Below are 21198 nucleotides of genomic sequence, written 5' to 3' on the forward strand. Positions count from 1 at the left end.
CACAATCTGCCTGCTTTCATAGACTTTTTAAGAGTCCTCAGGTCATTGTTTTTGTGTATTTTGTCCAGAGTTTTTAGTTGTAATCAGAGAGATAAGCCATACCGGAAGTGCTCTAATTTGATCAGAATTGGAAGTCACATTTTGAGAGTAGATGTAAGGAAAACATTTTCCAAGGATGTCTGTTAAGATATACAAAACTAATATAATGGAAGAGGAAGGTCTTAGAGATCATACAGCCCAGTGGAACTCCCTCTGTAGTTGCCTGGGGTAGGAAGGGGTAAGAGTGCTAAGTATAGACAATACCAATCAAGTGTATTCTTAAAATAACTGACCAAAGCCAGACCTCAAGCATTCTAGTTATGCTGAGATATCTCAATGCCCTTTCTCATACTCTTCTTCAGTGGGTAGCTTACGCAAACATCCTTTAGTGATGTCTAGAATAGTGATTTAGCATTATGCTATTCCATGGAGCCCATTCGGGACCAAAAGTAGTGCAGAGAAGGTATACTCTCTGCCACTACTTCCTGTTTCAATTAGAATAGACCACTTATTTTTTGTTTGTTTGTTTTATTAGATTTTATGTATTTATTAGAGAGAGAGCACATGCACACACATGCGTGTTGGGGGAGGGACAGAAGGAGAGGGAGTAGTAGGCTCCCTGAGCAGGGAGCCTGATTTTGGCAGAGGGGAGGAGAGATTGATTCCAGGACTCCAGGATCATGACCTGAACAAAGGCAGACAATTAACCAACTGAGCCATCCAGGCGCCCCTAGAGCATTCCACTTTCATCTGTTTTTCCTAATGGACTATGTCATAACATGTCATAAGAACTAAGATTTACATTGGTAAAACACAAAGAATCACTGGTTTGCAGTAAAGACATAAAGCAGTTGGCCATATATGATGGTGCTTTCCAACTCTTCTCTGATGCTTATAAACTAGTTGGAGATCCTCTGTATAGGAGGTACTGAGGACTTGTCAGGGATTGCCCAGGGGCACTGGGGAAGGATCAGAGCAGTATAAGTGTTTCTGCTTCCCTAATTTAAAGTGGTGGTCTGAGTCCTCTAGAGTACACTAGCTGTCATGAGCTTTTGTGCTTCACTCCCTCACTGCCAGAGCAAACTAGCTTTGCTTGATGACTTTAAGTTATCAAACCAAAATGATGCTGATCTATTTTATCCCTTTGGAGAATCTTTGCATTTCATGAGGCTCCTGACAATGGCAAGTACTTAACACAAATAAATTGTTTTAATATTTGCATTTAAGGTATCAGGCTAGTGGGGGAAGAGACTCTCCCTTGAGTGTCTTATAAAACCTAGATTATACAAAGTAAATTAATCTTGGAGCCATACTTTAAGGTTAGGATGACAGCTGAGTAGTTAAGGCACTTAATAGTTCTTCTCCCAATTTCTATTAAATATTCACTAAGTACTTCCAAAAGATGAAAATGCACAACAAACTCCAAAATAAAGAATAAAAGTCAGTCATAAGAGAGATTCCTGGAAATATTTCTATTATTAAGTTTTTAATAATGCCAAATTAAGAAACAGAATGGATCTATCAGGTATGCAGCATCTTTTGAATCAGGAAAGCACAGCCAGAAAATAGGTAGAAGGAACTCTGTATCATAACTTGCCCCATGATTCCCCTCATTGCTACCCATAATTTGGGAACAGAGAGCTTCACAAATGAGAAAGGTAGACAGACATGGCCTTCACTGTGTGGAAACAGACTTCTGAACAATCAGAGTGTCCCTTCCTTTCATAACAATGTCTCTTAATTCAATTTCTATAATCCCCAGCACATTATCAGCTAGGATAAAAAGAATGGGACCTTAGTATATGTAGTCCTCTCAAAGGTAAAAAATTTCAGGCGAGGTAGAGGAACATTAAAAGTAGTGAAAACTGAGGGAGGGGTAAAGTTGTCGTGCACCACTCAGTGTCATTAAAGAATAAATACAGTTACATTCTGTAGGTTACACATCCTCTTTCCAATAAAGAATTAGGAAGTGATTCTATTTCATTTCAAAGGAACTACACAAGAAAAATGCCTATTAAACAATATAAACTGACATAAGGCTGTATATATCAAATCACAGAATATTAGAGGCAAGTCAGTCAGTACCTAAGTTAGATGGTGGAGAACTAAACAGCAAAACTCTATACTTTATCTTTTTTTTCAAACTCTGGGCCTAAATATTTTTCTCCCAACTCCAAGTTGAAAAAAAAAGGGAGGAAAAAAGTGGGATGTATGAAATACATTTTTGTATGCAGTAAAACACAAGGGAAAGAATCTGTCTTTGAAGTCTTTATCCTCATCTACTACTGATTTATTATAGGAACAGGAAGAAACATTAGAAAGTTAAAAAAAATAATCTACATGTCTGGGGCACCTTGGTGGCTTGGTGGGTTAAATCCTCTGCCTTCAGCTCAGGTCATGATCTCAGGGTTCGAGATTGAGCCCCACATGGCATCGGACTCTCTGCTCAGCAGGGAGCCTGCTTCCTCCTCTCTTTCTGCCTGCCTCTCTGCCTACTTGTGATCTCTATTTGTCAAATAAATAAATAAAATCTTAAAAAAAATAATCTACATGTCCATTGACAAATGAGTAGATGAATAAATGTAGTATATATGTACAATGAGATAAGATTTAGCCTTAAAAAGGAATGAAATTCTTACACATGGTACAATATAAATGAGCTTGAAGACATTACGCTAAGAGAGATAAGCCAGACACAAAAGGATAGATATTACATGATTTCATTTATATGAGGTACCTAGAATGGTCAAATTCACAGAGACAAAAAGTAGAACATTGGTCACCTAGGGCTGAGGGGAGGAGGGAATGAGAAGTAAGTATTTAATGGATACAGAATTTCAGTTTGAGAGGATGGAAAGTTCTGGAGATGGATGGATGGTGGAACAATAATGTGAGTATACTTAATGTCACTTTACTGTACACTTAAAATAGTTAAAATGGTAAATTTTGTTATATATATTTTACTATAATAAAAAAGTCACAAAAATCTATAAAAACTAAAGAAGTCAGTCACAAAAGAGTATATACTATATGATACCATTTCTGTGAAATTCTAAAACATATAACCTAATCTAATCATGATATAACCAATTTATGGTGATAGAAATCAGAATATTAATTAAGCTTGGTAAGCGATTTATAGATAGGAAGAATAAGGAAATATTTGGGAGTGCTGAAAGTATTCTATAATTGGGGCAACGTTCACATGAGTGTATTTATATGTACAACTCTATTGAGTGGTACAGTTAAGGTTTATGCATGTTAATAGATATGTTATATCTCAAATCCATGTCTATGAAATACAAGCTATTAAAAAAGAGAAAGCAGGCTAAATTGAAACAAGAACAGACTGTGAAAAGAAAACAAGCTAGAAAAGCCTTCTAAAATTTAGAAGTGCAGCAACTCAAATAAAAACCATTGGGGGGGCAGTATAGAGCAGACTTCTCCTGGGATTGAGCCATGCATCCGGCTCTCTGTTCAGCGGGGAGCCTGCTTTCTCCTCTCTCTCTCTCTGCCTGCTTGTGATCTCTATCTGTCAAATAAATAAATAATCTTTAAAAAAAAAAAAGGTGATGAGATAAACAGATCATGTGCAATGAACTAATATACATGAAAATTTTACCGAGGTGAAAAAAGACCCAAGCCCTTTAAAGAGTTCCCTTTTTTAGGAAAAAAAAAAAAAAACATGATAAGAGATGCACCTCTAGGATTATTCCAATGAAGTCCTTAAATTTCAGAAATACACAAAGAGGGGCGCTTGCCTGGGTGGCTCAGTCCGTTAATTGTCTGCCATCAGGGTTCTTGCTCAGCAGGGAGTCTGCTTCTCCCTCTCTCTCTGCCCCTTCCCCTGCTCATGCTCTCTTGTGATCTCTGTCTCTTAAATACATAAATAAAGTCTTAAAAATAAATTACATAAAGAATCCTACAAGAGCTAAGCTAGAAAATGTTGCCAATAAAACAGCAAGACACAGTTTCGTCTTTTAATTTCCTCAGTAGAAGTAAGTCTAAAAAAGATAATGGAGGAAATTTAATGAATTTTTAGGGCAAAAATTTGTGGACCCAAAAAACCTTGCCTATCCATGTTTTCATTGATGTGTGAGGACAACAGATGTTCTTAGAGATCTCAACTAAGTGTTCTTTATTTTAAAATTATTTAAGGTTTGGGGCACCTGGGTGGCTCAGTGGGTTAAAGCCTCTGTCTTCAGCTCAGGTCATGATCTCAGGGTCTTGGGATCAAGCCCCACATCAGGCTCTCTGCTCAGCAGGGAATCTGCTTCCTCCTCTCTCTCTGCCTGCCTCTCTGCTTACTTGTCATCTCTGTCTGTCAAATAAATAAATAAAATATTTTTTAAAAATTATTTAAGGTTTTATTTTAGACTACCAAAAAATGAGTAAAGCTTAAAATGTGAGAAAACAGATTCTCTACAAGGACTGGAAGCAAATATAGAAATTAAACATACAGAAAGAAATTTAATTTGTAATTTAGTTACGAACCTGAAGGTAATATAGTCAAACATAAAAGATTATAGTGTTTTTTAAAAAGGAGGAGTGTACGCCTGACGATTCACAGACCTGTACCCCTGCGGCAAATAATACATTATATGTTAATAAAAATAATTAATAATAAAATAAAAACAAAAAAAAAGAAGAAGGAAAGATAAAATTGGGCAGAAAATGTGCTTTCTTGTCTAAATGGTAAGGTCTCAAAAGTTATAGTTTTATTCTTAAAATTTATAATCATAAAAATGCATATTTGACATTGTTTCTGTTTTTTTTTTTTTTAAGATTTATTTATTTGACAGAGAGAGAGAAGATCACAGGCAGGCAGAGAGGCAGGCAGATGGAAAGGGGGAAGCAGGCTCCCTGCTGAGCAGAAAGCCCAATTTGGGGCTGGATCCCAGACCCCCTGAGACCACGACCTGAGCCAAAGGCAGAGGCTTAACCCACTGAGCCACCCAGGCACCCTGTTTATGGTTTTTAAAAAAGATTTTATTTATTTATTTGAGAGACAGAGTGTGCACAAACAGTAGAGAGAAAAAGGGAGGAAGAGGAAAAGGGAGGAGGAAAAGGGAGAAGCAGGCTCACTGCCACACAGGGAGCCAGATGAGGGGTCCGATGCAGGGCTTGATGGGGGGCTTGATGGCAGCTACATGCAGCACTCGATCCCACGATGCGGGGATCATTCCCTGAGCCTAATGCAGATGCTTAACCAGATGAGCCACTCAGGGACCCCTCAACATTGTTTATGTTTAAGGATAACTATTAGTAGACTAAAAACAAGAAATCTTTATCCCTAAATCAAAATCATTTTGAAGCAAAAGGAAACATTAGTTCAAAGTTATATAGAAAAATATAGAAAGCAAAAACCATGACTAAGTAGGAATTTTAAAAAAAGAAAAAAATAACGAAAACCATAGAACTATGAGAACTTTAAAAAAAATAATGACAAAATCATTTAATTGCAAGACAAATCAAAACAAATAAGTGAGGAGAGACTTGCGCATAAAAGTATTCATTACAGCATTGTTTGGAATAGCAAAAGGTTGGAATCAAGATAAATGTCCATTAGTAAGGTATTGGTTAACTAAATGGTGCATGTAAAAATGAACTACCCTATATTTGTTAAAATGAATGAGACAGTTTTATAGTTACTGATATAGAACAATCTCTAAGGTACATTGTCAAAACAAGGAGAAAAAACATCATTGAGAGAAAAGTCTATGTAACAAATACAAATGATTGTGTACTTAGGGAAAGAATACAAGAAACCAAACAACCATTCCCTTTTGTGTGGGGGAACTAGTGGCTTGTGGACAGAGGTGGGAGGAAGAATTACTTTTCATTATGTATCATACTGTATCTTTTGGATTTATATGTCATATGCATGTATTAACTATATAAAAATAATTATGTAAAATTTTACAGAACATGGATTGGAACTAGAACTACTTCATGACCTCTGTAAGGACTTAAATTCACTATATGTGTATGATGCTGAAGTTGATAATATTTGGCTTTTGCACAGGGAGGAGTAGAAAGAATCAGTTCAATGACAGAGTAAGAAGAATAAAATAGACCCACAGGAAGCTGAGATGAGAACCATTTTGGCCTGGAAAGACTGAGAGAGTATCATTGGTTCCTCAGAATTTCTCAACTCTTTTGTTCTGTTTTACTTCTTCATATTTTCCAAAATCTTAAAAATAAGTGTGTACTATTTTTGTAATGAAAAGAAAAACATGATTATTGCTTTTAAAGTCCTAGCCTATTCCCTAGGGAGTGTATAAGACAGCAGTGACAAGAACACATAAACAAAGCAAATGTATAAATTCAACTAGCAGATTATTTACACTGTCTCCAAAAAAAAAAAAAAAAAAAAAAAAAGATGGGGGAGCTAAAGTGCAAAAAGTGTCATGGTTATTAAAAAAGAATATATAGAGTATATGTGGGTAATGTTTCTATGTTGATGGGTGAATATGAAGAATCAGTGCCTCTCTTCAAGTTACAGAAACTTTAGGAAAGATGTTATATTTTGGGAAGTCTTTGAATGATGGAAGGGAGATCAAAATAGTGCAACGTTGAAAGCAGACACTTTTCTGTTTTCAGGTATGGAAGTCCTAAATTTGGGACTGAGATGATTGACAAAAGTTGTGATGAATAAAAAAGGGAAGTAGATACTGGGTGATGAGCCTGTTGCTGCCAAAAAAGGCAATTCTTCTATGAAAGGGCCTTAAAGAGGAAGATGTAAGAACCTAAAAAGCAGTGGGTCAGAAAGCACACTTAGTCTTGGGACTTAGTGGAGTGGTGCTAGGTAGGAAGGGAAAAATTGGATGGAAGGCTGTTGCAAAAAATGGGAAACAGTATGAGACCATCTGTGTATATCTGTTATAATCTCCTTGATCTGGGCTTCCCTCTCTAATTGTGGTCATGTACCCACCATCTCAGGGGTTCCATAAACATAACAGTCCTCGTCCTTGGAAAAAATTGTACTGTCAGTGATTTGCATGCTTGGGCTTGTGTGACATTTGTAGGGTCCCCGAGATGGTAATGACATAGAGCGAGAAAATAATTGTTTTACAGAAATCTGTTTCTTTCTATTTCTCCATTCTGTTTCTAGGGTCAATGCAAGTATTTTGCAGTTGAATGGAATAGCAGCTTCTAAGAAATAAAAAACAGATGTTGGAGGAAGGCATTCAGGGTGAGTCAGGAGAAGCCCTTAAGGCACTCTCCTCACTGTGTGCTCTACACTTTTTCTTGCTTTAATCTTGATAGATGCTGAAATTCCCAACTATGCCTAGGCAGTACCCAGGCTGTAATGGATCTAAAAATGACCAACTACACTGACTACCAAGCCTGACTGTCCTGTGGAAAGAAAAGAATAGCTTGGCTGATCTCATAAGGAGTCCTCTCAGGTAAAGGAATATGGTCTTCCTGATTCACTTCTCAGATCTAGAAAAAAAAGTACATATATACTATATTGGGGTAAATATTAATCATATAAAACCAAGCTCTTAAAACAGAACCTCAATTTTTTACAACTGTCTGTTCATTAAAGTTGTTTAGAATCAAGTGAAGCTGTTCTACATTAAAAAAATTTTTTACTGCCCTTTTGGAAAGCTGTGTTAAATATAATAAGTATCATACTTTCTTGGAAATGTTAGCTAAAGTTTCTATAGGAACTTAGCCACATCACATTCTTAGCACATTTGTGGTATGCATTTTTGAAATTGCATGCAATTTATGGTAATGAATTACAACTGATATGCAATTTACAGTATGTACCTGAAATTTTAGTATTTATTTTTAAACAGGATAGGCATGATTATGCACAAAATTGAGAAAATATAAAAGTACAGGTAAAAATGTGTTTTTTAAACTTTATTTTTTAAGATTTTACTTATTTTCTTGAGAGAGAGAGATAGCAAGTGAGGGAGAGAGTATGAGGTGGGGGGGCAGGGACAGAGGAAAAGGGAGAAAGAGAGCCCCCACTGAGCAGGGAGACTGATGTGGGGTTCCATCTCAGGACCCTGGAATCATGACCTGAGCCGAAGGCAAAAGTTTAACTGAGTGAGCCACTCAGGTGCCCTAAAAATGTGTTTATATGGGAGCATAAATTCATAATACCTTTTTAAAAAAAAAAAAAAGATTTATTTATTTGACAGACAGAGATCACAAGTCGGCAGAGAGGCAGGCAGAGAGAGAGAGGGAAGCCGACTCCCTGCTGAGCGGAGAGGCCAATGCGGGGCTCAATTCCGGGACCCTGGGACCATGACCCAAGCCAAACGCAGAGGCTTTAACCCACTGAGCCACCCAGGTGCCCTTCATAATACTTTTTAAAATCTGGAAGTATTTGTTTAAAAAGCTTTTATAATTCTTTTGAATAAAGGTTTTGTTGAAGACAGTAAACATTGACAATGTTTGACATTGACAGTAATTGACAGTAAACAAGGACAGTGAATTTGTCATTCTTTTACAACACTCCATTATGGGCAGCTTCCTTATATAGTGGATAATACTAAAAAGCATGAAATATATATTTATCTATATACATATTTATGAATGATTCTTTCCCTGAAATCCAGGCATTTGGATTCATTTATTGCTGAGAAACTACCCCAAAACTTAGTGGCTCAAAGTAGTGATCACTTCATTATTTCTTCATGATTCTACTGTGTGCTTGGAGGGATTAACTTGTTTCTGTTCCATGTAGCATCATCTGGGGGTTTCAGATGCCCAGGGGCTGCTGGAATGGCTTGACTTGGGTCTTAAGTCTGGAGTCTCTGTTCTGAGGGTCTGCTGGACTCCTCCGTTGTCCTCCATGTGATTTCTTGTGGTTAGTAATCGTGAATTTCCTCACACCATGGTGACCTCAGTTTAGTTGGATATCCCAGAGCACTAAATTGTTGGTTGCCAGGCAAACTGTCAAAGTTGGGCCTGATATTGGCACAGTGCCATTTTTGCTGCATTCTATTGGTTAGAACAGCTCACAAGGCCCCAGCCTTGATTCAGTGTAGGAGGGAACTCCAGGAGGCCATGCATCCTGGGAGACACAGTTCACTGGGGGCCATCTTTGGAAGCTAGCTACCACATCAGTGTTTATGAAAGAAATTCCATACACATTAAACTGAGTCTATTTCCTGCCAAATAACCAAAACTAAAGAATGCTGAACTTAATTGTCTTTCACTATTCACAAGTCTACACCCAAATCTTTTTGATTTTTCCATGATCTTTCCCAAATATGCCTCATTCAAATTCTTTCAGCACTACAGTCTCTCTATTGGGTCCTAGCATGAGTCTCATCTAAACTAAATGTTTCCAGATGTTTGAATTCCCAAAGCCAGAAAAATTAAGATATAATTAACTTAATCTATGTATTTGCATAGAATTGCTAACTCTGTAAGTTTAAATTTCCAAGTAAGAACATTAAAAACTATACCATTTACTATTACTTTTGTTTCTAAAAGGTACATTTAAAAAAAAAAAAAGTAGTAAAAATAATTTCAGACTGAACAACAGCTTTAAATAGAACTGCTTACTTTATAAAAATATGTAATAATTATTCTCATTTTGCTGTAGTTCAGGAAAACTCCACCAAGGAGTATCACTGGTTCTGGACCCAGTGTTTGGAAACCTCTAGTCAAGCCACTATTGTTGAACATTGTCAAGGTCCTCTTTATTCTGAACCTTGCTAAATCATTTTCACATCTTTCCCTAGGGACTATAATTATACTGAGAATATTGCAAATTTTATAATTCCCTCTTTTACATAGAATCATTTAAATCTGTGCTAATGTAAATAAGACAGTTATGATACACTTATTGTACTAGGATTGGATAGCATTAGCATATTCAACTGTTAAGAATGGGGACTCTGGACTGTCTCTATTCCAATCTGGATCTGTCATGACCTCAAACAAGTAACATATCTTTCTCCACTTCAGTTTCCCCATCCATAATGTAGGTATCAGCAGAATTCTTTTGAAGTTTTAATTGGATTCTATGTATAAAATGCATATAGTAATGCCTAGCATATGGTAAACGTTCAGTATGTATAATTAATGGTATATTCTATTGCACTTAGAATCTTAATATATACTTTAAAGGTGATCGCAAATATCCACAATGTTGTTGAAGAGATTAGCCATAACTAGACAACAGAATTTAAAAGTTGCAAAGGAACTTAAATGTCATGATTATACCTTATGACAGGTGAGGACTTTTTTATTTAAAAGAAAATTGATATGGAGTCCATCTTTCTTATGGTAAAAGACAACTATTTGGGAGTTACAATCACCAGATTAATCTTATAAAAAAGCAAAATACATAGGCCTCACATATATTTCCAGTAGCTTTGCCACATTGGTTTTCAATCCACTTATATTTATCAGTGTCACTCATATATTGTCTTAGCTACCTGCACTTTTTCATATGTGTTCAATGGAAAGCAACATAATGCTCACAGTTCTCTGAGAAACAACAGAATTCCAAAGAATACCTAAAAATGGTAATAAAAAAGGACAAGCAGAGTTTAGGAAATTTACTTTAGGGCAACTGCCAGATTTATTTTAAGCCCTATGCTTAAAAATAAATTTAATTCACATGACCAGCTTTAAATACTGGAGCCAAGAAAAGTCACTGCAAAAGCATTTAATAAAATACCTGAGTTTTGTCTAGTTGTCGCTTTGCTATGATTTTTGTGATGACTTACTTCCTATTGTGATTTATACAGTGGTTTTTGTATCTAAATATTTCCTGTATATAATAAAGTGAAAATAGAAAAGTCATTTTTCAAACAATAAAACATTTCCCTAACTTCTGACTCACACCATGAAGTTAGTGGACTGTTCAGAGGCCATGCAATGTTTTTTTACAGAGGAAGAAAACTGGTTCATCCATAGCATTTTCCAGTGTGGGGAAACATATTCGTGTTTTCTATTTTTTTTTCTTTTTTAAAAAAGATTTTATTAATTTGATGGAGAGCTAGAAAGCCAAGCAGGCAGAGCAGCAGGCAGAGGGCAGGCTTCCTGACATACATGGGCTCGATTCCTAGACTCTGCGATCATGACCCCAGCCGAAGCAGACGCCTAACCCACTGAGCCACTCGGGCTCCCTCCCTGCTTTCTATTTCTAGCAATCTTTAATTTGACCTATGAGCCAAACTAAAGATTGACCAGGAACAAATTAAGGTAGATTTCCCGCGGACAGCCCTAAAGATTATCAGCAGATTGAGTAACATGTCTTTCAACCCTCACACCACAGTCAATGAAGCAATTGACTTAAGAGGAAATGCCCATAATTTTCATATTCTACATTGGTTCTGTTCAAATCACAATTTTAAGTGGCACTGAGCTTTTTTTTTTTTGAAATTGAAACAGGCAGGATCACACATCAAAGAGAACTATAACTGGAGTGATAATGGTGTGGCAGAAGTCGTATGAGTAACTTAAAAATATTGATTTTTTAATGAGGTTCTTTTCTTTTCTTTTTTAAACAAACTGAACTTGACTTCTATGGACTACATCTTCCGGAGTTAGTATTTTAGTGCTCCCCTGATACACACGCTCGGCTGAGGAGGGTTCAGTACTGCACTGCTTCGTAATTTTCCCATGGAATCGCAGACCGTTTAAACGCTGGTGTTCCCGGGGGGCCGACGATGAAGTACTACCGAAAAACAAACTCCGTTGGTGCTAAAATGCTGCTGCCTGCCGGCGAAAAGGCCTCTTGCCTAGAAAAGAATCTATTAGCAAAATAACAATATCAAGCACTCCTTTCTCGTCAGAAAGCTCCGGACGGCTGCAGCCTAGAGGAAGCAGAGCTGAGGCAGCAGCTTAGGATGCGACCAGAGGCACAGCCCCGCCCCTCTACTCGGCACCCCCTCGCCAAACCTACCCCGACCTCCTCCCCGTCTCCAGAGCTCTACTTCGCTCCCCGCAGCCCGCTGGGGCGAGGGCGGTGACGCCCGTTGCACCCTGTCGGCTCCTCCCAGCTACCAGCCTTCGGCGTCGGACCGCGAGGCCCCGTGCGTGCCCCGCCTTCCGCCCCGCCCGTCCCGGCCCGTCCCGGCCCAGCCCCGCCCTGCGGAGACGACGGCTTGTGCGCGCGCGCGCGCGCGCGCGCGCAGCGCGGGACCGATTCTCCTTCCGAGCGTCCGCGCCCCGCATGCGCAGTCTGCGCCGGCGGTCTCCGTTTGTTTGAACAGGAAGGCGGACATATTAGTCCCTCTCGGCCCCTATCGCCCCACCCCCCCAGGCTTTCGCCGCCGCGACTCGCCCTCTCCCGGGCAGGGGACGCAGCCCTTCCCAGAAGCTCCCCGATCAGCCGCCGCCGGGACCCGACTCTCGTCTTCCTCACCGCCCGCTCTCCAGTCTTTACTAAGTTTCCATCGGGCACCGACCTCGCCCTGCCCCGCAGAACAGCGCGGCAGCAGCCCTAGTAGCGACGGTACAAAATGGGAGAGTGAGCCTATCCCGCGGGAACCAGCTCTTGGCAGAGTCGGATTGGTGCGTCGGGTCGCGCCAAGGAAAGCCGGGGATGCGGGGCTAGACCGCCTAGAGCGCCTCTGAGCGGAACGGGTCGGGCCCGTGGCCCAAGCGGCGGCTGCAGCTGGCACAGCTCCGCACCCGCCCTTCGCTTTCGCCTTTCCTCTTCTCCCTCCCCTGCTGCCCGGAGCAGTCTCCACCCTGCTTCTCTTTCTCTCCCACCTCCTGCCCATCTCGGGACGGGGAACCCTCCAAGGCGAAGGCGGCTGGGGCCCGCTAGGCTGAAGCACCTCGCCGGAGCAACGAGGCTGGTGGCGACGGCGCTTTCGGCTGTCGTGAGGGGCTACCGGGTGGGATGCGACTTTGGGCGCCGGAGCGGCTGTGGGTCGCCGTTGCCCCCGGCCGGGGGTCTGGAGAGCGGAGATCCCCTCAGTGAGGGGGAGGAGGGGGAACCGGGCGCACCTGGTGACCCTGAGGTTCCGGCTTCACCGCCCCGCGGCCGCGAACCCACCGCCGGAGGAAGTTGGTTGAAATTGCTTTCCGCTGCTGGTGCTGGTGCGAGGGTATTGTCACAGTAGCAGCAACATGTCGACTGGGGACAGTTTTGAGACTCGATTTGAAAAAATCGACAACCTGCTGCGGGATCCCAAATCGGAAGTGAATTCGGATTGTTTGCTGGTGAGTAGCAGTTGTCTTTTGCTTCTCTGGGCTTCTGTATATGCCGTCCTCTTGCTTTCAGTCTAGTTACTTGCAAAAGAAAGTTTCAGGTGTGCATAATCTTGGAAAACACCAGAATCTGCTGGTTTTCCTGAACAGTCCGCTGTCTAAAATCTCATGCCGTGGCCTTATTTATCTTTGGACTGGCCCTGTACTAACTACTCTCTGAACTTTTAGCTCTGACTCAGTTCATTACTCTACAAAAGATGTTTATAAACTTCTGTTGCAGGCATCACGTAAAAAGTTACCACGTCAGTTATTTCTGCATGTATAGTTTGTTGAGTGACGGTCTTAGTAGTATTAATCTTTTTGATCGGTTTGACAGTAATACTGGAAAGACTACTTTCCACCTAGAGCGATTTAGCTCCCGAGGGTTTAGTTTTTAGACTTGGCAGTGATAATGGAGAATCGATATTGAGGAAGTGATTTTTAAGCCAAAATGTCATAGGTGATTTGAGTAGTGGAGGAACTTTTTGCTGGACTGTTAAGTGTTAAGACCTAAGATAACTCGTAGGTCACCACATTATTAACTCTTTTACAGTATAGTTGATTACAAGAGTAGCGCACAGATATTTTATCGTAACTGCCCTTTTTGGTGCTGGTGGGCTTACCATTATCATTTTTAAAACATTCTGAGGAGGTTTTTATGAAATGAAAGGCCAAATTCTTAAAGATCTTTAATTGATTACACTTCTGTTAATAATTATAGTTTTTAGGTTTTATCGACTTTCCCTGATACTAATAGTTGCAAACTCTGTAAGCGAGTTTCTCCTTTTACTTTACTGAACAACTAAAAGTTGTATAATAATTCTGTTTTGTCCAAACGAAACCACATAATCTCTGAGGTTACGGGGGTATGTATACGAATAATTATTTACAGCCTCCTCAGAAAATTAATGTTAGATGTATACAATATATGGGATTAAGTGAACAAAACAATGCCATTAAGAGAAATCATATTTAAAAATCTCATCTTGAATCAGGAATATTAATCATTTAAAGTTAACATGCCTTTTAGTTACTGTAAATATCTGTGTATATTTTTAAATGTGTACTCTTTTACCAGAAAATTTCTTTCCAACGCTTTCAGAATTACTTTTAGCATCCTTGATGGTGAAAGGAGAGTCTTGTGGGTTATGTATTTGAAATGTCTCACCTGCGTTATGCATGCTTTTCATACTGAGAAACAGGATGGTGGATGCTTAATACAATATCTTATTGAATGAGAGAAGTGGAAGGAATTAGAACACATCTTTCTACTAAGAATTTGTTTCAAGACGCCCAATTCTTTTAATGTTTACCCAGTTTCCATGTATCTTTGATTCTGTTTTGCTTTTTGATCTCCTCATTCCATGAAATAGTGGTATAGGGAGGGGTTTTTTGGTTTTTCTTTTTAAGTTGTTGGATAGCCTCTGCCTTAGTTTCATTGGTGGGAACCTCAGAGATTTGTTGAAATGTGGAAGATACGAAGAAATACAAGGCATGGATTCTTTTTTTTTTAAGATTTTATTTTATTTATTTGTCATAGAGAGAGAAGCGAGAGCAAGCACAGGCAGACAGAGTGGCAGGCAGAGGCAGAGGGAGAAGCAGGCTCCCTGCCAAGCAAGGAGCCCGATGTGGGACTCGATCCCAGGACGCTGGGATCATGACCTGAGCCGAAGGCAGCCGCTTAACCAACTGAGCCACCCAGGCGTCCCTATAAGGCATGGATTCTTGAAAGTCCAGTCTATCTAGGAAAACTAGACTTAATCTTGCATTTATACACAGAAATAGAGCAGAACACCTTGCAGACTGAAAAAAAAATGTGTGACAGAATTCAAATAATTGGTGTAGATGATACATGCTCTTGGTTATTGAAAGGAAGAGTGTGTTGTGAGGGCCAGAGTGTGCTTTATGTTAGTGGATAGGATCTATATAGAGGGCATTCAGAGGGTGAGTAGAGGATAGCATGAATAGAGGATGTGATTGGCTGTGACATGGTTAGGGAATGAGCTTGGAAACATAGACTAGGGCTAGAATGTGGAGGATTTGATTGCTGGGCTATAGGAGTTTAGGTTTTCTTCATTATGTTGTGGCTATTAAATATTTGTAAACAAGACTGTGCCAGGATGAATGAAGATGAATCTGGTAGTTGTATGCAGGATGGAGTGTGTAAAAAGAGATCAGAGATAGAGTTAAGATTGGGGACTTTTTAACAAATTAATAGCACAGAAATTATTGAAGTCCCAAATTGGGGCATTAAAATAGGAAAAGAAGAATTGGTAGAACTTGATTTTCCGGGTTGGGGAGAAAAGGGAACCAAAGTGAGAGAAAACAGTGAGATGATGCTAAAAAACCTTTGAGGCTAGGTTATAGGGAGACTGTTGAAAACGAGAAGTGTCAGGTTTGGAAATCTCTTGGGAAGAAAAGGCAACAGTTTGATTTCAGGTTGTGTTTCAAAGGATAGTGGTGGGACAGCCACAGGGAAATGACCTGGAGGCTATTGGAGATAGGAAACTGAGCTCATAATTAAAGATAACAATTTAGAAATCATTTGCACAGAGTTGCAAGTTGAAGTTAATATGATGATAAATGGTTAAAGATGAAAGTTGAACAAAGAGGAAGAGTCAAGAAAGTCAGCAGTCAGGGCCTTTTCAGAGTTAGGACAGCCAGGTATCTTGGAACCTAAGACTTGTGAAAGAACATTTGGAAGAATAGTCAAAAGACAGACCCCCCACCCCCAAGCCCCTTGTAGTCTTACAGTCTTGATTCTCTTTTCTGTTTGGTTCCATAACTGTTTATTGATACGTGTTGAAATTTTGTTACTCTATTAATCTGGACTTGATAAAGATTGAATTTTTTCTTTGGAGACAAATCCTTTTTTCAGTTTTATAGTGTCTAGCCTGATTTTTCTTTGCATGGTATTTTGTTTGTCATTAAGTATTCATTCATTCTACCATTCAGAATGACCTATCAGATACCTTTTCCTTTTTTTAGTGAGTCTGTTTTTACTCTTTCCTATCTGGACTTTGGACATCTTTTGTAGGGATACCACTTTTAAGTTGGTTGCCTTTCTTTATTATTTTGGCCATTGTTGATTTATTTAATTGATACTTATTGAGTATGTATTAACGGGCTATGTGCAGCATTCAATTTCTAGGGTCGTGTGTGTGTGTGATATCAAGAAATTGTTTGTTCTTCACTTGAGTACATCCACTCTTCAAATGAAAGTTCCCAAAACTTGGTTTCAGAAGAGTCTGCTGGCGGATCTCTCTCCCTTTTTAAAAGTTTTTATTTCCTTATTTTTTGAGAGAGAGAGGAGAGTGTGTGAGCAGGGGGAGGGGCAGAAGGAGAAAGAGAATCTCAAGTGGGCTCCTTGGTGAGCGGTTGAGATCCTAATGTTGAGTATTAGTAGTTATAAAGTAATATAGCTGGAAGAAGCCCTGGTAAGTGGCTGACCAATCTTTTCTCATATAATTTATATGCCTGCCTGCCTCTCACCCTGCTTATTTTCTTTCTCTGTGTCTCTAACAAATAAAATATTTAAACAAAAAAATCCTAAATATCTGATTTAAAAAATCCTAATATCTGACTGCCCACCAGGCATCTGTCCTCGGATATCATGTTACCACTTAAATTTCTCATATACTAAAAGAACTTTCTTCCATATACTTCCTTATCATTGATACCGCTACTCTACCTGTCACTCACCTGGAATTTTTGTTGTGAACTTTAACAAGTCTTTGCTACATGTTAGATTATTTCAACTGATTTTGGCTAGCATTCCTGATACTAGATTATTGCTGTTTAATCCCTCTGTGTATTGTACTAGTTAAATTGATCACATTTGGGGTTATATTAGTGAAATGAAAAGACCCGAGGTCATTAAATCTTTGAACCTAAAGCTGTATGCCTGCCAGTGTTCATAATTTATGAGTTAATGGGTGTTAACCAGTACCAATTGCATACCTGGTTAATTTGGGTATCAGTATGTAATTTTTTAAAACAAATTATTCCATTCATTCATTCAATGAATCTTTATGTAGGCTTTAAACTTGGATTCAAATGTAGTCTCTGCCATGTACTTGCTAGATAATTTTAGATGAGTTACTTTAACCTGTCAAGAGTTTATTTCCTCTTAAGGAAAGTGAGGGAATAATACTACTAGATTGTTGTAAGGACAAAATATTATAGACAAAGCAGTTATCACGGCATATGGCATTTAGTAAGCATTTGTTAATTGGTAATTACTATCTTTGTCATATTTATAGTATTCCTATTTATGGTAGTGACTGTTTTAGGTTGGAAGTTGATATTTATTTTCTTCTGTGAGTGCAGAATAATACTGGCACCTCAAGCCATGCCCATAAATTAATAATCCAGCTGTATTTTACTGAACTGTCCAAACCAGTTGTAACTAAAAACGGAGACATTTAGTTGGGATTGAGTAGAATGGGGAGGGACTTTTGGAGACTATTAAGTCATGATTTATAACATACATACTTTGTGCCAGGGGTTTATAAGAGAGGCAGTTGGGAGCTGGTTTGCAGATATTTAGTTGTTATCTTGTCCTCTTTCTTTGTGTATCTTTTGTACTTTTCAGTATGCATTCTGTAAATAGGCCCTCTTGCACTACAAGTATCCTGTGGGTGTATAGAGAGGTGGCTCAGAGTAACAGCTGAGACATGAATTGGACCATTCATTAATCTCTTGAATCAGAAATGTTTTTAATTCAGAAGAAGGAACCACATAAAAAAATTTGTAATGAACAAAGAGTAAATTCTCAATTTTAGATTAGTTTTTGCACAACTTTACAGTTTAGTTTTATAATTGTAAGTTTTGCTATGTGTACATACGATAAAAATGAGATTCTGTTTTCATATATGGCTGAAAACTCCACATGTCAGAAGATGTACATATGGAGTTCTGTTGCTGAAGTAGTCAGTTGGCTCTACTTCCCCATTCCCATCCTCACTAAAAAAGAGGTACATCCATTTAGTTTAAGTACAGAGCATAGCTGATGGGTGCCACACTTGTGTGTACAAGGTAAATGGTGCATTTCACAATGGAAAATATTTTTTGAAATATGCCATTTGCATGGTATACTAAAAAAAAAAGACAACAAAAAAACTTCTGGATTGAAAATTGAGAGCATTGGCATAAACTTGTTTTGCTGTTAATTTCTTTCTGTGACCAAGAGAGGGCTTCAGTTTCCCCCTTTGTAGAATGAAGGGTTGGGCCATATAGTTGCTGATGTCCATTGTGTCTCTAAAAATTCTGTGAGTCTTTGTTTATTATACTTCTTTAAAAACTTAAAAAGTTGTGTCATTGATTCATTACTTAATAGAATTTAAAAGTTAAATGGTGTTGGGGTAGAAATATAAAAATAGGAATGATCTTTGGTAATCACTATTTTTAGAACTAGTTCTGTATAGCCTTGCAAGATCATCTTAAACTAATTGTTAATTGTTATATTTGGCACTTTTTTATTTTTGCATTTGTGACTTGTGTCCATAACACTTTTTCAACAGAGAAGGTAGTAATTGATTTACTTATTTGCATATCCATTACAGTATATACACGTAGTTTACTTCTCTAATACACCTGGCCTGCCTGTTGGAGATTGTGAAATTTAGGAGTACATTTTCATTGCAGTTTCTAAACAGTGAGACATAGATGTTCAAATTTGAAAATCCAAAGTTGATATCTCAGAGGGTGAGAGGTTGTCTTAAACTTGTGTCTTCTTTTAAAAGGTATACTAACCTGTGCTGCCTCTTTATTCCTCGTTTATTTTTATTGTACTGTTTTATTCCCATACTTCATAGACTTTATTCCATACTCCTGTATTGACTTTCGGAAAGAAATTGAAAGTTTATCTCAGAGGAACTAATTTTGAAATAGTGGACCTCATTTAACTCTTCCTTTTTCTCTTTGCTGTTATTCATTAATTCATTCATTCATTCAACAAATGTTTATCTGGTGTGTATTGGGTACTGGGCACTCTGATAGGCCCTGGGGACACTGTGTGAGTACAAACAAACATGGGTCTTGGTTTGTAGAATTGGTAGTCTCAGGAAAAGGGTAAATTTTGAGCAGACAGGAGTGGGGTAAGGCTTACAGGGGAGGTAAGATATGATCATGCCTTTCCTTTAAGGTTTGGGATATATTTAAAGACTTGTGGTAAAGTAGTCTAAGTGTATAATTTTCAGCTATGTGTCTGTAGATTCTCTGTATCAGATTCACTTGAGGACTTGTTAAAAATGGAATCTGGACCCATGCCCAGACAAACAAAATCAGAATTTTTTGGGATGAGTCCTAGGATTCTTTGGGATGAGTTGTGGATTCTTAGACATACTCAAGTTTGAAAACTATAGGAAAGAATATTTTTGTTTAGTTTGATAATTTTGTAAATGAAAAATTTCAAACATACATAGAAGTAGGGAAAATAGTATTATGAACTCCCATTACCTAGATTCTGAAATTTTCAAAATTTTATTAAACTTGCTTTATTTATCACCATTTTTCTTACCAAAATATTTTAAAGTAAATTCCAGATATTATCATTTCACCCCTACATACATCAGTAAGTATCTCTAAAAAAGAACAGAAAACATTTTCTTCATTCTCACCATAGCCGTTATCACGTCTAACAAAATTAAAGTTGCTTTTTAAAAATCTGGATCCAAAGTCTACATCTTCCTTTTGTTTGTGAGGTCTCTTTTTAGTATAGTGCAGTCTTCTCCCTGTATCTTATCTGCCCTTACATTTTCTTGTTGAAAAAACTAGGTTGTTGGTACTATATAGTGTGTCACATCCTGGATTTTTGTTGTTATTTCCTGGTGAAGTCATTTAATTTACTCCTGTATCTTCCATATTTCTTATAATTGGTAGTAAGATCTAAAAGCTTGATTTAATTGCTTCACATTTTTAGTCATAGATTGTGTTTTCTTACTTCATGTCAGGAAGCCTATAATACCTGGCTAGCCCACCCTCAGTGATGTTAAGGTTGATCAGTGCCTTTGGGTGGTAATTGCCTGTAATCATTTGCTTTGTAAAATCCTTCTTCATCCTTTCATCCATCCACTTATAATCTTCATTGAATCAATCATTTCATTAGGGATAGCAAAATAATGACTTTCTAATTCTATTATTCCTTTTACATTTATTAACTATAATTCTTCTATTAAGAGAACTTAAGAATTTAAGAACTTTCACTCAGTCTGTAGGGCTGTTTGCTTACCATGAAATACAATTTATAAAATACAGGATGGATGTTTTAGTTTTTCTCCTTTACTGCCACTTCTCCAAGTAAGGTAATTTGGAGCCTTAGTGTGATAGATGTGGCACAAACGGGTATTTGAGAGAACTTTAAGGAAGGGACTATTTACAAAGATATAGACAATAATCAAGGAAATCAGTACATTCCCATCTAATTTGTATATGACTGTAATAATCTTTGATAGAGCTTCCTTGTTTGTTTTTTTGTTTGTTTGTTTTGGGTTTTTTTTTTTTTTTTTTTTAAATAAAAGATGCCCAGGCTCATATTGTACATTTTTTGCCCCATTGGAAGCCAGCCATTCCTTTCCTTTTAGTGGGGAATGATTGTCTGAGACCACAATATGAATTCTAGGGATATTCATCGTTGCTGAGATGAAATTGCTTCTTGTTCTTGTTTAATGAATAGAACAATGAGTTTTTATTTTTGGGAAGAAGAAAAAATACATTGATAATTCCAATTTAAGTTTATCATCACTTTGAGTTTATATTTCTTTTACATGAAAAATCTTAGTTCTAACAACACTCAGAGATTACACTTTTGATTTCTAAGAACGTGGGTATGATATAGTTAAAGAAAAGCTGAGCTGATTGGAATGGGGTTGGGGGATCTGAGGCCTTGAATATACTCATCTGATTGACTCTGTAAATTGTAAATTGAAAAATTATATGGCCTTTTACAGATAATATCCACTTTCTGAACTTTGGTTT

General features: G+C 38.1%; 1 protein-coding gene across 3 annotated transcripts in view; it reads left to right on the top strand.

Moving 5' to 3' along the window:
* Nucleotides 1-13061: 13061 nt before the first annotated feature.
* ROCK1 (Rho associated coiled-coil containing protein kinase 1) overlaps nt 13062-21198 on the top strand; it is a 148146-nt gene continuing 140009 nt past the window's right edge. For all 3 annotated transcript variants that reach the window (XM_059140810.1, XM_059140812.1, XM_059140811.1), the window contains exon 1: nt 13062-13194. In XM_059140810.1, the coding sequence (XP_058996793.1) occupies nt 13102-13194 (93 nt within the window). In that variant the 5' untranslated portion in view covers nt 13062-13101. The remainder of the gene's footprint in view (nt 13195-21198) is intronic.

Source organism: Mustela lutreola, chromosome 11, assembly GCF_030435805.1.
Source record: "Mustela lutreola isolate mMusLut2 chromosome 11, mMusLut2.pri, whole genome shotgun sequence".
Taxonomy (NCBI): Eukaryota; Metazoa; Chordata; class Mammalia; order Carnivora; family Mustelidae; genus Mustela; species Mustela lutreola.